The sequence below is a fragment of the Drosophila albomicans genome, chromosome 3 (assembly GCF_009650485.2).
Source record: "Drosophila albomicans strain 15112-1751.03 chromosome 3, ASM965048v2, whole genome shotgun sequence".
NCBI classification, from domain to species: Eukaryota; Metazoa; Arthropoda; class Insecta; order Diptera; family Drosophilidae; genus Drosophila; species Drosophila albomicans.
The window spans coordinates 16,344,291-16,360,449 of record NC_047629.2 but is presented as its reverse complement, the minus strand read 5'-3'; the positions used below and the strand labels follow the sequence as shown (position 1 = coordinate 16,360,449).

The 16,159-nt window shown below is 38.1% G+C and overlaps 2 protein-coding genes across 8 annotated transcripts; both read left to right on the top strand.

Moving 5' to 3' along the window:
* Window positions 1–23: 23 nt before the first annotated feature.
* On the top strand, window positions 24–2,151 carry LOC117569077 (neprilysin). Its single transcript, XM_034250092.2, has one exon. It carries the CDS (start codon window positions 31–33, stop codon window positions 1,879–1,881), a length of 1,851 nt encoding a protein of 616 aa, XP_034105983.2. The 5' UTR covers window positions 24–30; the 3' UTR covers window positions 1,882–2,151.
* Window positions 2,152–3,157: 1,006 nt separating this feature from the next.
* Window positions 3,158–16,153, top strand: LOC117571904 (diuretic hormone receptor). Of its 7 annotated transcripts, none has more exons than XR_004572484.2 (13): window positions 3,158–3,446; window positions 11,372–12,051; window positions 13,664–13,781; window positions 13,846–14,032; window positions 14,091–14,187; window positions 14,247–14,340; window positions 14,559–14,719; window positions 14,814–14,924; window positions 14,994–15,179; window positions 15,242–15,366; window positions 15,545–15,595; window positions 15,793–15,937; window positions 16,008–16,153. XR_004572484.2 is itself a non-coding variant. In XM_052004566.1 (13 exons), exons 3-13 carry the CDS (start codon window positions 11,815–11,817, stop codon window positions 16,102–16,104), a joined length of 1,464 nt encoding a protein of 487 aa, XP_051860526.1. In that variant the 5' UTR covers window positions 3,158–3,446; window positions 8,439–8,480; window positions 11,372–11,814; the 3' UTR covers window positions 16,105–16,153. The 7 variants fall into 7 exon arrangements, 6 of the variants coding, with proteins under 6 accessions (XP_051860526.1, XP_034110267.1, XP_034110269.1 ...); XM_052004566.1 differs by lacking the exon at window positions 15,793–15,937 and adding an exon at window positions 8,439–8,480; XM_034254376.2 differs by lacking the exon at window positions 15,793–15,937.
* Window positions 16,154–16,159: the final 6 nt, after the last annotated feature.

Genomic DNA, 16,159 nt, shown 5'->3' with positions numbered 1-16,159 from the left:
CAAGTTTGGATGAAATGAATGCCCCGTTTCATGGTCAGTGATAGAAGTGTTGTTACAATGAACGGTTTGATATTGTTTGCGCTGAGCATTGTCCTCATCTCGGGACTATCAGAGAAGGAGATTAGCATGCTGACGATGCGTGCGATTCGTGCAAATTTAAATCGTCGGGTGCAGCCTTGTACAAGCTTTTGGGGCTACGCCTGTGGCAATTGGTCATCCAGCTATGTGGATAACTTTCAGCTGGTCGAGGAGCGTTATGTGCGTGCAATGATTCCAGTGCTAAGCGGCAATTATAGTAAGGAGCGAATGAAGGCGCCACGATTGATGCAAAAGATGTCCGACTATTTCCAAGCTTGCACACGCGATCAGCCCAAAGTTGTGGAACTGCCTCAGGAGCTGCGTTCCGCAAACTCTGAGTGGACAACAGCTGTGGCCAAGCTGCGTAAATACGGATTGAATGGTGTGTTCTTTGAGGAGACCGTGGATGTGGCCTACAATGATTCCTTGCGCTCGGTGGTGCAAATCAAGATGCCCGATAGTAGCTTCGATTTAAAGCCAACGGCACAATTCAATAGAGAGTTGTTCGCACTGCGCTCAAGGTATCGCAAGGAAGAGTCCAAAGTGGAATCCTGGACGCTGTTGGAACTGAAGCAACAGATACCACAAATCAATTGGCAAAACTACTTCAACGAGTTGCTCGAAACAGAGTTGAATGAAACCGCTTTGCGTCTGGAAGTGAGCGATGTGGATTACTTGCGTGTCATGGGCGAGTTGCTGCAGCGTAGCAATAAAACTCAGCTGGAGGAGTATCTGTGTACCCGTCTCGTCACCTTAGAGCGAGCAGCTCGATCCAGGACATCAACTGCAGCTGCCTGTATAAATCATATGCGCGCTTTGTTGCCACTGGGCATGAACTACATCTACGATCAATTTGTCTACAGCAGCAGGTCACAGGATACGCCACAGTTGAACGAGATATTTGCCGGTTTGCGTGCCATGTTTGGCAAGTATTTGGACGCGAATCGCTTGCAGTTGAGTGCCGAGCAATTGGATTATGTGCGTACCAAGCTGATGGGCATTAAACTCAAGATTGGCAATCTTCCCGACCCCTTAATATCAGCAGAGTTCTTTGACACTCACTATGAGAGTGCCAACTTCTCGAGCTCGGATTTCCAGCACAATCTGTGGCAAGCATTGCGTCTGCGCACCCGACTGCAGCATGCCCCATTGTTGCAACCAGCTGCAGCATTGGATGTGCGTAGTTACTATGTGAATGACGATGTGTTTGAGGCACGCAATGCGCCGTACTTTGAGCCAGAGCGCAATACGCTGACAGTGCCAATGATTTTCATGCAGTTTCCGCTCTACGATTATCGCCAGCACTCGATCTTTCGGAGCAGCTTGATGGGTTTTATATTGGGTCACGAGATGAGTCATGCCTTTGAGCACGAAGGCATACTTTACGATGCTGCTGGGAACGAGTCGCCAATCGGATTACGTATACGCCAGCTGGCCACTTTTCAGGCGGCTCTGAAGTGTGCGCAGCAAACGAGAACCGTATCACTGAAGGAGCGCTTGGCTGATTTCAATGGCCTGCAGCTGGCGTATGATACATTTTTTGGTCTGGATCATAACTCGCAACAGTTGGTCTATCGGCCATATGGCTTCGATAGGGAGTTTGTGGCGCCCCAGCTGTTTCACATGAACTTTGCCCAGTTCTTTTGTGGCCGACTGCCTCCGGCCATTGGCCATGACATGGACGATGTGCGAGTCAATGAAGCCGAGAGGAATTTGCATCAATTTGCCATCGATTTCAAGTGCCGACAGCAGTCGGCGCCGCAGTCGATGGGCTGTGAAATGTGGCGACCCATCGGGCAATAAAAAGTAAGAGTGCAAGTGCTCAACATTAATATACCCTGTGTGCACTGTCGAACGCATTTATGGTATATTTGTTTTTAAAAGTATATATCTTGGTACTTTGAACAACATATTTTTGAGGGTAGTCTAATTACAAATTATTTTCCTTATCATATATTATCCTATATTATCTTTGTTGTCATGTATTGTGTATGTTTTTGGCTAGTCATTAACATTTATACAATTATTAAACGAAAATGCATAAAAATCATATTGGGCAAAGTAAATAAATCTTTTATTAATTTGTATAAAACCTATTTTGGCAAAGCTTAGGTTTACGTTAGTACTCCAAGACTTTTAGAAATTCAAAATTTTTCAGAAATTTAAATTTCTATCATATGAAGTTTTATATGCGAATAATTATTGACAAGTAAAAAAAAAGTGAAATAAGAGCCAATTTTTGCTTTCAAAATTCTTGTAAAAAACCATTACTATTAAGTGACAATTTTAAAACTGTTATTTTATTTAACAAAAAATAATCTTTTCTTTTTAAAACTGCACTTTTTATTATCGAAATATTTACAACCAATATTATGTACAAATATTATGTATTTTGGAATGTCCAAATAATCAATATAATAAATAACACTTCAAATATATTGCATATATTAAGAAATTATCAAAACAAAACATTCCAGTGATATGCCCATTGATACGCACTTATCGCAGGGTGTTAAATCAACACAGTGTTGATATGTTTTCCTTAGAAATAAAATGTATTTAACGGCCCATTCAAATTGATTGTCAATTGCAGTTGACAGGTAAGCGCGCAGTCAAAGCGACAAACGGCAGCGACAACGTCGAAATCGTCTTGCTATCGCCCGAGTGCCAATTGAATGCAAATGCAAGTGTGCAAACAACGACAAGAATGCCGGTCTCACCGAAGCGAAAGCTCTTTTACTCCATTGTACACTCTCTCTTGCTCTTACGCTCTCTTTGCTCTCTCGGCTGTGTTTACGCACGCAAGCACACACACACACACACACACAAACACATTCGCAGGTGGCCATAGCTACAAGTTGCCGCAAGCGATGCGACGCGTGGTCCAAAGTATCCTGTGTTGTTTGTGGGCGTCGTCTGTGTAACTGTTGCTCTTGCTGTTGTTTTGTTGTTTTGCGTTGTGTTTGTGTTGGGGGGGGACTTTGCTCTCGTTGTCTCTCTCACTCGCTCGCGCGCCAAGCGTTGGCAGGCAAGACAACGCTGGGCAAAAGCTCTCCTCCCGGTCGTAGTTTAGCGCTGTCATTTGCCGTTATTAGACGTGAATTTAGCACGACGCCGTCGGGTTTTGATTCATTATCTCTACAGCGAGAGATACGTCGTTTCGTTGTCGTGTGTGTTGTCGCAGCCTCCGCAATCTTAATAAATTTATAGAATCTAAATAACCGCAGCAATAATAACAACAACAACAACAACAACAGCAACATCAACAATATCAAACAACAACAAGAGGAAAAGGAACAACAGCAAACAAATTGAGACATTGCCGAAGGCCATTTGATTATTTGTATTTGGAAAATTCGTTACTTTAGGTACATATTCAAAATGGGTTTTTATAATTTTTTGCATTTATTATCTATAATCAAGAATTAAATAGCTTGCGTGTGATCAACAAATGTGAAATGTGCGTATGTGTGACTTGAGTAATAAAAATGATAAAGACGATAAACATTCAAAACGATGGCAAAACTGACACTCGACTACGGCCAGGGCCATGTGTATGTTATGTTAGAAGTCGTCGTCGACGTCGTCGTCGTCGCTTTCACGTCCAAGTGAGATGGGTGAGACGATAATTTCAACATTTGTTGCACCCACGACACGCTTCTGACTTCTGACTCTTCTCTCTCGTATGTGACTGGTTTCACACTTAAATTATAAAAAAAGAGCAAGAGCCAACAACAAAATCAACAGCAACAACAACAACAACAGAAAAGAAAAGAAAAGAAAAGAAAAGAAAAGAAAGAAAAACAACGATGAAAATAAATTGCCACAATGCTGGATATAGTCTGCATAACACGATGCGCAAATAAGCTGAGCCGATAAAAATGATCTTTTCTTAAGCGTAGCGAATTCCGAGGCAGGGGGGCTGATCACTTAGCAGCTCGCTCCATTGGCACACAATGAGACTATTAAATTGGAGAATAAGCATTTGATTGCGACTAAATATGTGTGCTTAGCGCTTGAATAAATTGAGAAAAAAAACTCACACACACACACAACAAGCGAGCATAAACAATTTCAAGATCTTTGCTCTCTGTGATCATGTTGATCCGTTGATTCACTTGTATTCGCATTCATGCTGTTTGTCAGCCCTCGATCTGAAATCCTTTTTAAATTCCACGAATTCTGCATTATTCTTCTTACTCATTCAATTACACATATGTATATAAATTATTTATCTATTGTATCGGCCAGATCACAGCCGTTAGATTGCAGTTTCTGTCTGTTGTTTGTTGCTTTTGTTGTTGACCAAATATAAACATTGTTACAATTTGCAGTGCGTTCATTTGCCTCCAGAACACTGGCTGAAAATAAACATAAAATAAAAAATAGACAAGAGCAGAAATACACACAACAACCCCAACACTAATAATAAAAATAAAGTAAGAACAAAAACAAAATACAAAAAAAAAAACATAAAAATAATTGAAAAGTCGAAGGCCAGCATTCGTCTCGACTGCAAGTTACCCTCCACAAAATATCAATATATAAACATTTAAGTACAGTTCAGTACAGTGCTTATTGCATATTGTAAGTAAGTGAATAAATTCGTGAAGTTGCCATGTAAATTATTTAAATAAACATTAAACTCTTTACGAACGTTTTCGAGGGTTTTAACCCCCCCATAATAATGATATGTCTGGCTTCAGATTCATAGCATGCTATATTATTTTGCAATTGATTTGAGTGAACACAGTCGAACTTGTAATTACATTACATTAGTTGCAATTAGATGTCAGCCGAGTTGTATTAGTTGCAATTAGATGATAGCTTGAAAAAATAAGACTGTCAATGATTCAATTTGGAATTATTTACATAATACTGTGGGCAAAAAGTAGTAAGACTTTGTTCGTAATTTTAAAATTCTTTATTTATTCGGCCAAATCTATTTCGTCCCCCTCAAAGTAATCCCCCACGGCCACAATACACTTTCGCAAACGTTTTTTCCAATCCTCGAAATAGTTGTTAAAGTAGATTTCCGGAATAGCCTTCAATGCGCGTAGCGATTTTCGTTTCAATTGACTCAAAACGGTTTCCCCGGAGCGATCGTTTGAGTTTTCTGAACAGCCAGAAGTCACACGGAGCTAAAAAAGCAGAAACGGTGGTTGTGGAACGATATTGGTTGAATTTTTGGCAAAAAACTCACTAAGAATCAATGCAGTATGCGACGGTGCATTATCATGATGCAATAACCAACAGTTGTTGATCTATAATTTTGGTCTTTTTAGAAGAATTTCTTCACGCAAACGACGCATAACGTTCAAATAATAGTCCTTATTAACATTTTGGCCGGATGGAAGGAATTCATAGTGCGCAATACCACGAAAATCGAAAAAACTGTCATCATGACCTTGATTTTTGAACGACTTTGACGTGCTCTTTGTTGACCCTCCTTGAAGTCTTTTTACCACTTATAAACATTTTTTTGTGACTTGGTAGAATCACCGAAGGCCATTTGCAACATTTTGGAACATTTCGGCACCCGAAATTTGATTCCGCCCACAAAATTTAATGGAACTTCTTTGGTGAATAATTTCACTCATTGTAAAAATCGCCGAATGCACTTTTTGTACTTCAGAAAAACAAGCATATATTAAACACTAATGATTATTTTCAAGTGATATTTGGCATAGAAGTTACTGACAGTCTTGCCAACCTAGAAACAAAATATTTCGGCGAATGGATTTCCGCACGAAATATAAATTAAAAAGTCTTACTACTTTTTGCCCACAGTAGTATTTGTTTTAAATGGTTAATAAAATATTTCTTAGATTTTGAACTATAAAAGGTACAAAAGATTTGCACCATTTCATAAAGAATGTGTGTATATAATAATAATAACAATTAATAATTTAGATAACTTCATAACATAAACGAAATACAAATTAAAAACCAATAATGTAACATACAGCTAGAGTTGAGGGTGCTTGACTGTGAGATTCACGCTACCCATTTTTAATAAAAGCAAAACAGCGTGGTATTAATCTGAAAATATACCAGCTTAATAAAACGACAATAATTAATACCGAAGGCTATGTATAGTATATATATATATAAAATATATCAAAGCTTTATTATTAATTTCGGCGAAAATCTAAAGCACAATCCATGTGCGTTTACCAATAACAAGTGCTGTCGAAAATAATTATAGGTCTATCCCATATAGTCTTTGGAATCTAGATGTTCATACGGACAGACAGACATGGCTACATTGTCTCGACTGTTGACGCTGATCAAGAATATATACTTTAAGGGGTTAAAGATTACTCCTTCGGCCTGTTACATACTTTCCTGCATTTTATACTTTTCCCTACGAGTTGCGGGGGTGAGAAATGTAAGAGAGTTTTACACACTCTTTTTTATAAACAATATATATATTCGTATATGTTTCATTTACTTACATTTGAATACAGCAAATAAGGCAAATGCAAAATGAACTCACAGTTCCCTCAGGGCGCAACTCCTTGAACTAGATAAAACATCCTTAGCTGCGCTTTGAAAGCTCGTTCCACTCCGATAAGCTTTAATATGTTGCTTAGAAAATGGAGTTTAAAATAAGATGAGATTACTTAATGATTACATTCTAAGCTCGATTGTTTGTGCTACACTCAAGCCGTGTTCACTCGATGTTAGTGCCCATTTTAGTTGGCCTTCACTGTGCTGGAAGTGCTCGTTAACTGCAATTCACTTTGGTCTGAAGTGCAATCAGTTCAAACACTTTTAGAGGTACATAGTAGCTGGAAAAGTTGCCAATTGCCAACTGAAGTGCAGTTGTCATGTTCGAGCTTCGAAGCGAACGCCCCTTAGTTAACTAATTGATACTCCATTAGCTGCGTCACGGTTAATAGCTCGAAATTGAAGTCGTTGCTCAGGCGACAAGAGCTTACACTCGGCCCACACATACAAACACACTCACACACACACACACCGGATAAACAACAACAACAAGACGAAGTCAAGTGCCCACACAAGTATTACGACTGAAATAAAACACACAAAACTTTGTTCAAGAAATTTCAGTTTGTTTATGGATTCCTTTTTTTTCTTTTTTGCTGGGTGGCGGGAGGATTCAACTTTGACTTCAGTATTGAAACGAGTATGTGTGTGCGTGTATGCGTGTGTGTGTGTGTGAGCAGTCAGCAGGCCATAAAATGTCTGCAGCTTCTTCTTTAATTTATTCTTCTGAAATTTATATAATAATTGCAAATGAAATTTTTTGCTTCGCCCGCACTTTTTTCCACTTCCTTTATTTATTTTGTGCGTTTTTCGTTGCGCATAAAACAACTTTACACGCTAAGATGCTCCGAACAGAGGTCGACAGGTTTTTTCTTTTGGCAAGTTCAAAGCGTATTTTTTTTTAAAGATTTCTTATGCTGTTGTCGCATATGAAATTAATTCGTTTTCTACTGCGACGTTGCACATACGACACGTGCGCCACATGAAGTTAAAGCATTTAGTTTGTGCTGCTGCTCTTTTAATTTGTAAACTTGTGGCTATAAAAGCAAATACACAGACACACACACAGGAGCACAGCATGTGTTTGTTTGGCTTAACGTTGTTTGTCTGTTTTGACCTCGCAATTGCCAATTGGCAATTGGCAATGGACAAAGCATTGAGGAAGGCAGCAAAGGCAGGAAGGCACAATGCCTGGACAGTCGCCTGTCCAGTCCAGTCCAGTCCAGCGTATGTGTGTGTGTGTGTGTCTGTGTGCAAACAAGCTATTTATTTGCTTTCCGGCGTCCATAAATATCGATCATCATAGCGCCTGACTGCATCTGGCTTTTGATTTGCGCCCTTTTTTCCAGCTCCAGCTTTCAGCTTTAGCAATTGCCATCACATCGCATCGCATCGCATCTGATGGGCAACGCTTCATGCATTCATTCATAAAATTCTGTGTACTCATTGTGGTCTGTGCGAGAGAGTGTGTGTGTGCGTGTGTGTGGGGGGTCTCTGCGTGTGAGTTGTGTGTGTGTGTGTGTTTTTACGTGGCTTTTATCACGCCTGCAGTTGACATAGACTCTGACTATATACGACTCTATACACACATATGGCAGCACATTGGCCGTTAATAGCCACAAAAAGACATATAATTGATTGGGTCTCATATGATAGCGAAGCGTTCTTTATCGTAAGCTCCCCGCATTATACAGCTCTCCCATATGCCTTCATGCCCCATAAAACTTACAGCGATTATCACATACATTTGTATATACATACATATATGCACAATGTATATAGAATATAATTTTCGATTGAATTTTTGGTTTTTCCATTTGTTTCGATACTTAATAAATCAATTATAGATCGCAAGAAGCAGCAGCAACGGCAGCAACGGCGGCGATCTGGTAAATATAAATATAAATATAAAGTATACGCGGCGTTGCAACGCAAGAATAATTTTTGCATTATTTACATTGAACAACCAGCAGCTGAGACTGTCTGTTTATTTGGCTTTAGCTTTAGCTGCTAATTGTGCGCATTAGTAGGCAAATTAGCCGCTTCTTTAATGGAATTCGAAGCACAACAGGGCCACAAACAGCTCTAACCACAAAGCAAAAGCAACAGGCAGAGACTCAAGAGAGAGAGAGAGAGAGAGAGAAACAAAGAGCATATACAAGTCATAATCTAACGCACCCGGTGCAAATATTGCGTTTGTTTGCCACCATCACCATAAATAAATCGCAGGCAGCCAAATATTTGAGCACGGCATGCGCCACTTGGTGGTGGCACTTGTCCGTCTGTCCGTCTGTCTGTGTGACTTCTTCATTGCCTCCAAAGTTGCCAGGAAATGCTCGAGATGCATGACCCTCTGAGCCACCATCTCGCCATAAATAATTCATGGCTATTTTTGGAACTTCACCAAGATCAAAGTCAAGTGGCCCAAGGGAGAGCAGCAAATATTAGCATTAGTCAATAATATGCTTGACCATTTTGCGTATTTAGATGGATGCAAATTTGATTTGGCATCCGTTTTCATTAAACACATTTATATTTGGTTTGCCACCAAGCACAAACAACTACAGCAAATAATCAGCAGAAGCTCATCAATCTCTTTGACAATTGATTTTGCCCGTTTGCAGAGCACATCTTTAATTCTGACATTCTCATTAACGCTGGTGACGTTTGTTTGCTGTTGTTGGTTTGACTTTTCTGTAGCATCATTACCTTGTTTAACGAGCATGTTGAACGAAACGAAAGCACAAACAACAGCTTTGATATTTCGACATGCGCCCTTTGACATGAGCTCCGCCCTGAGAACATCATCAACATCAACATAAAACAGAAGCAAGTACACACACATACATACATATACATATATATGTATATACTATATAGACTTGCAAGTACTTTCAGTTTGACAATGACAAACTGTGTGTGTGCGTGTGTTGGAGTGTGTTTGGCTGGTATTTATTCATTAATAAATAACTTGACACTCTTTGTTTTAATCACCGTATACAGCAGCGAAGACCCTCGCAGAAAAGCGAAACTCTTATTTGTTCTACTCTCGTTTTTGTTGTTCTTTTGCCTGCCTTCAGTCAGCTTCAGTTCAGCTTTTGTCCTCACGTTTGAGTCAATGTCGTTGCCAAGTGTAAATAAAAATAAGAAACGAACACACACACACAGACACACTCGTATATATGTATAATTAAGTACGCACTCAAACTCGTATAATTATTACCCACCTGAAGCAGCTTTTAATCAGAATGTTGGCAAAATATCACATTGTAGTTTTTTCGGTCATTCGCTCTCGACTTGGATATACGTAGATAGAATAGATAATGATTGTCCGAATGAAATTTTAAAGTGCAAAATGTTGACAGTGACGAATCACAATTTCCAGCGATAACAGCGAAAGTCGAACAACAGAGGTAAACTGGTGCATACGCTGCGTATGCGTAATGCGAATGTGCCGGTTATCTAGATAGTTCTTCGCTGAATAAAAGTAAGAAACACCTTCCCAAGGGCATACACTAATAATTAACATGCTCGAAATAAAAGTAATAGAAGTCGCTAGCATTATCAATTTCATAAACTTGTATAATAACTACTGACATCCAGTGCGTATACGTAATAATTGTAAACGACGCTCTGTAGATTTATCTTTATAGCTCCTTTGAGCAATAGAAACTGAAAGTGAAGCAGATTGTATGATGCGTAAATAATAGCTGAGATATTTCCGACACCAACTTCCTGGCTTACAGTGCGTATGCGCAATTATTTGACTGAGTTGATCGACGCACATTTTCGACAGCTGATAGTTAAATTTAGTCGACATCTTTCAATTTGTTTTTAGAATTCACATCATCATAAATTGGACCAAAATAAATTCTGAGCACACTTTGTTTATTATTATTATTATAAATATAGATTTTATTGACATGTGAAGAGTAAACAAAAAATGTTCATTTTATGTTGTTTCCAATAAAATAAAATTCAAGCGAAATATTTCCCCTTCGGAGGCATATGATGAACCTTGCTTTTCCGCACCTTTTAATTATACAATACATTCTGATGATTGTCTACGTCTATGTAAATTACGTGATTATTTGATACACATGGTAAATAATCAGACGGTGTTTTATTGCACCGCCTGTTAACAGACAGATTGAAAATGTGGATCAGGTAATCAACGATTGGCAATTAACAATTGTAATCGAAGCGTATTTGGGGCTTGTTGCTTGTTGCTTGTTCCATTGCCATTTCCATTTCCACTGCCAGTGACTGACAGTTAACACAGTAACCCCGCCCCAAAAGTGTAGAGGCCATAAAGATTGTTGTTTATTATTTATCTGCATATTATCTACACAAACACAAACACAAATGCAAACACAAGCACTAGTATACAAAAGCGCCGAAGGGAGCGGGATTGCCACGTGATTTAAGCATGTATTATTTGTACAGATTTCTTTTTAGAGTAAGTTCTCCTATATGCGAATGCGAATGTGAGTGCGAGTATCTGGCACAACTCAGCGGCATATCTAGATATGTGCGATATATATTTGAGCAGTCTATGAGCACTACTATATATCTTCTGCCAACTGGGGGCCTAGCGACCTTGCAAGACGCTTTTTCGGGTGCGGAATTGCGAGTTTTGCTGGGCTAGGTATATTTTGTATATTATTTATTTTTCGGGGCTTGGACATTGCGTGAACAAGTTGATATCAGATAAAGAGCCCAAAAAGATACGGAGCATTTCTTTCACATTTAACATTTTTTTTGTTCATTCCATTTCCAGCTTGTCAGCATACACATATTTGCGCAATTTGTGTCTTGTGTCTGAGGTGATCCGTTTAATTGCGCAGCGCATCGTGTCGCTCGTCGCGTCGCGTCGCTTCGCAGAGGGAATGCGAAAGTGTGTCTCGAGTTCAGCGGCAGCCGTAGCCTGTCCACACTCCACAGCTCACACACAGATGACGTCCCGTTGACATGTGCCCCGTTGGCCATACACGACGAGCGAAGAGTGCGAGACCGAGTGCAAGTGCGAGGAAGTGTGCCATAAAAAGTGCGTCGTTTACTTGGAAGGAAGAAGAACAGCAGCAAATGTGCAACGCATCAATGCAACATTGTGACACACAACATTACATGATAACAGGCTGAAAGAGAATAATCAAACAGCACACACACAGAGACACACATACACAAGTTAATTACTACAACGTTACAACATTCCTTTGGCAAATGGCTGACGACGATTTGCGGGCTTTGGTAGAGATGCTGGATGAGAATCCAGCTGAGAATAGTGCCAATATATTTGCCAACTTCTCGTTGGACATGCTGCAGCGAGCCAGCGCACTAATTGGCGCCCAGCAGCCATCGCACAGCGGTGATCCCCTCCTACTACCCCCCATCAATCGCACCCTCGAAGAGCAGTGCAAGCATCAGGCAGACAAAGTCTCCGACTCACAGCACAGCACGGTGAGTTCTTTAATCTGCATTTAATTCATCTTGAAGTGGCAGTCAGACAGAATTCAAGAGCATCTTCAAGTTATTTTTGCATGAATATGAATATGAATATAAATTTGAATCATTGTTGAGTCATTCAACTAGCACGTGCTTGGCGCTTGCATTTAATATTTTAGCAAACAATGTCCAATTATATTTATGGCTATCAGTGGCAAATGAAGTGAGCTAGACAATGGGAAAAACCATTGTCATCATGCATTATGTGCTACTATAAAGATATTAAAAATTATAAATTAAATTGATAACACTCATATTTTACACACTTGGTTACAATGCGGTGCAGCGTCTAGTCAATTGTTATGTGAATTAAATAATCTAACAAATAAATGCAAAAAATATGACAAAATATAACAAATAATCGAATGGTAATGAAAATGAAATAAACAATAATTTTAAAGGTGTTGCAAAAATAAAAATTGCGAAAAATAAAATTAGAAAATTATTAATTAATTGCAAATTTTAAAAATTGAATAATTTATAGAGTAGATTTTATTATGCTTTAAAACTTTTCTCACATTCAAATTCGATGGTACCAAAAATTAATTTCTAACAAAAGTAAACGGAGTCTTAAATAATAAATATAATTCACAATTATAAAACAAAGCATAAAAGCAATGGAAAACATGTGCATTTTCTTCAAGTTGAAAGCAAATAAATACAAATTTATTTGATCTACAAAGAGAAGAATATGGAACATAATTAGAAATATTCTTAAACAAAAATCCACGGCAAATAAAAAGAATCATTAACTAAAAAACCTTTATATTAAACGACATTTTTCAACTATTATTGTTATTTGTTATTTATTATTATTATTTTTAAACAAATATATAAACATTCATCTTTCAATAATTATTATTCAATTATCAATTATTATAAAGCACAAAAACCACAAGAAAATATTAGAATTATGTTCAAATCTAATGCCGATATTTATGAGGAAATTTATAAAATCAAAGAAAACACAGAAAGTTTTTGTTTAAATAAATACTTTTTAAAATACTAATATGAGAAGAGCCTTGGTAACAAATTTTGATACTATAAACCAAATTTGCATTCAATAATATTTATTTAAAAATTATAAACATAATAAAAAGAAAAAAACACAGAAAGTTTTTGTTTAAATAAATACTTTTTAAAATATTAATAAGGGAATAACCTTGCAAATTTGCAATCAATAATATTTATTAAAAAGTAATAAAACAGCAAGAAGAAAACATTTCAATTTTCTTCACGTTTAAAGCAAATAAACATTTACTTGATTTATGAGTAAATTAATCAAGAACATAATTATAAATATACAAAAACAAAAAAACCAAGAAGGTTTTTGTTTAAATAAATAAATAAATAATTTTTAAAATGCCAATAACATTAAGAGAAAAGCCTTTAAGTCGGTTAAGCGCCGCTTATGTTTATCAGAAAAGCACGTACCAAATGTTCTGCTCTCAAGTTGAGGAAACAAATAATAATTGAATTTATTTATGTTTATAAATTTGTTTTGTGTACTCTCTGACTCTCTCCCTCCTCTTTCTTTATTTGGCAATATTTGTTCAATGGACTGCAGACTTTGTACTGTCCCGCGTCATTCGACTCGGTTCTCTGCTGGCCCCGCACAAATGCTGGCACCTGGGCAATCCTGCCCTGCTTCGAGGAGTTCAAGGGTGTTCACTATGACACAACAGGTGTGTATGGCTGAAAGATGTGTATGTGTGTGTGACCTTTAAATAATACTGCAATTGCTTACAGAGAATGCAACGCGATTCTGTCATGCGAATGGCACTTGGAATCATTATTCCAATTACTCCAGATGCTCAGTGCCCGTGGTTCCTGAATTTTCGGCCAGTGTCGATCTACCATCGAATATCTATGTTGGCGGTTACTTTATAAGTTTTGCCACATTGGTGGTGGCTCTCATTATATTCCTAAGCTTCAAGTGAGTATCACTTAAAAAGAATTAGAAATTCAGATATGTATTAATCTTCAATTTACAGAGATTTGCGCTGTTTGCGTAACACAATTCATGCGAATCTGTTCCTAACCTACATCACCTCTGCACTCTTGTGGATTCTCACGTTCTTTCTGCAAGTGGTAAGCATGTGATTATATTATTCTCTACGTCCTTTTTCTAATCTATCTTTTGTGCTTAGATAACCACCGGATCTAGTCATGCTGGCTGCATTACGCTGGTCATTATGTTTCAGTACTTTTATCTGACTAACTTTTTCTGGATGTTCGTGGAGGGTAAGCAAAATAAAAACAATTGAATACAAACAGTTTGCAATCAAGCAATTGAAATTCATTTGTTACAAATAATAGCAAATAAATAAATAAATAATGTATAAAAGAGCCACTCAAGATTGCCAACTCTATTCGACTGTATTCTTGCTGGCCAATCAAAAGTTTCGCTAATTTGATTACAAAATAAATATAGATTTTTGAGTTTAATTATTCTATCGCAGGCCTCTATCTCTATACTCTTGTGGTGCAAACATTCTCCAGCGAGAACATTAGCTTTCTTATCTACGCCTTGATTGGCTGGGGCTGTCCCGCTGTCTGTATATTGGTGTGGTCCATTGCCAAAGTATTTGCGCCGCATCGAGAGAATGAGCATTTCAATGGCGTAAGTGCGTCATCAGCTTTCAGCTTTCGGCCTTTGGCTTGCCTCTGGTTGCCGCTTCTTGTGTAAATTATTGATAACTTATTTATGAATTTAGCTGGAAATTGAATGCAGTTGGATGCTTGAATCTCAAATTGATTGGATATTCAAGGGGCCCACCGTATTTGCGATACTAACTAATTTAGTTTTCTTGATACGCATCATGTGGGTAAGTCTTTGACTTTGCTCTTCAATTCTCTTTAGTATCATCATCTAATCAAAACTTTTTTTGCTTCAGGTATTGATTACCAAATTGCGTTCGGCTCATACGCTTGAGACGCGGCAGTATTACAAAGCATCCAAGGCGCTATTGGTGCTAATACCGCTCTTTGGCATTACGTATCTGCTGGTCTTAACCGGGCCCGAACAGGGTATCAGTCGGAATCTCTTCGAGGCCATGCGCGCCTTTCTGCTTAGCACACAGGCAAGAAGAAGGGAATTTCTTTGTGAACCTACAATTTAGTTAACATTTTTAATTTAACTTAGGGCTTCTTTGTGGCATTGTTCTATTGTTTTCTGAACTCGGAAGTGCGACAGACGTTGCGGCATCGTTTCATTAGATGGCGGGAGAATCGGAGTATACATCGAAGCAGTTCATTAAAGAATCGTAGGTGAGTGGGCAAGCAAGTTTATCGTTGTACTCATAATATCGTTATTGTTTTATTGTGGCTTAAGCATTGCATCATTATTATTGTTCAATGTCAGTTTGTTGATTCGTTGATGTAATTATTGTTATTGTTGCTGCTGTGGCTCGCTGTTGTCACTTAACCAAATTAATTTCCATTTCAGACATCGCGCATCCAAAGACTACTCGCAACGCTCGCGTACTGAAAGTCTACGGTGCGTATACGCAATGCTGCTACTAATCATGTAGCTGCAGATTATCGCCCCCGCCCTCTTAACACAAACTTCCCACGTCTCGTTTGAACTAACTCAATGACTGCATGATGTGTGGTTTCAAAATTTTCCTTCTTTTTTTTAATTGATTTCTTTATGATTACTATTTTTATTTTTGTTTTTCTTATCCACAATTTTAGGTTGACCTCAACAAGTCCCGTGCCAACTGGACACTATGAATGATTATTATAGTTTTAGAAAATACCACCGAGATTTACGTTTTTTTATACATACCTACATGTTAAACATACCGTTTTGTATATAAGTATTGCATACACTATTAAAGTATTATTTTTTCATCATATTGGAATCCATTCTGTGTGTATTTGAAATCTCCATCTCGATTCTCTTGCAGTACCGAGGAATGTGTCATCTGCTTACGTCCATCACCGCATACACGACTGGGATCATTGAAACGTTATCACAGCATTGATTTAACCGACTTTGTGTAATAGACTACTAAAAAAAAAACCCAACCCAAAGGCCAATTGAAAAGCGTTGCATTGC

What these genes read in the sequence shown, in the direction of transcription:
- LOC117569077 (XM_034250092.2), top strand. Translation starts at nt 31, where the DNA reads ATGGTCAGTGATAGAAGTGTTGTTACAATGAACGGTTTGATATTGTTT.
- LOC117571904 (XM_034254376.2), top strand. Translation starts at nt 11,815, where the DNA reads ATGGCTGACGACGATTTGCGGGCTTTGGTAGAGATGCTGGATGAGAAT. An exon ending in ATTATATTCCTAAGCTTCAA is followed by an intron (nt 14,033 to 14,090) that starts GTGAGTATCACT and finishes TTCAATTTACAG; the next exon opens with AGATTTGCGCTGTTTGCGTA. An exon ending in AGTTCATTAAAGAATCGTAG is followed by an intron (nt 15,367 to 15,544) that starts GTGAGTGGGCAA and finishes TTTCCATTTCAG; the next exon opens with ACATCGCGCATCCAAAGACT.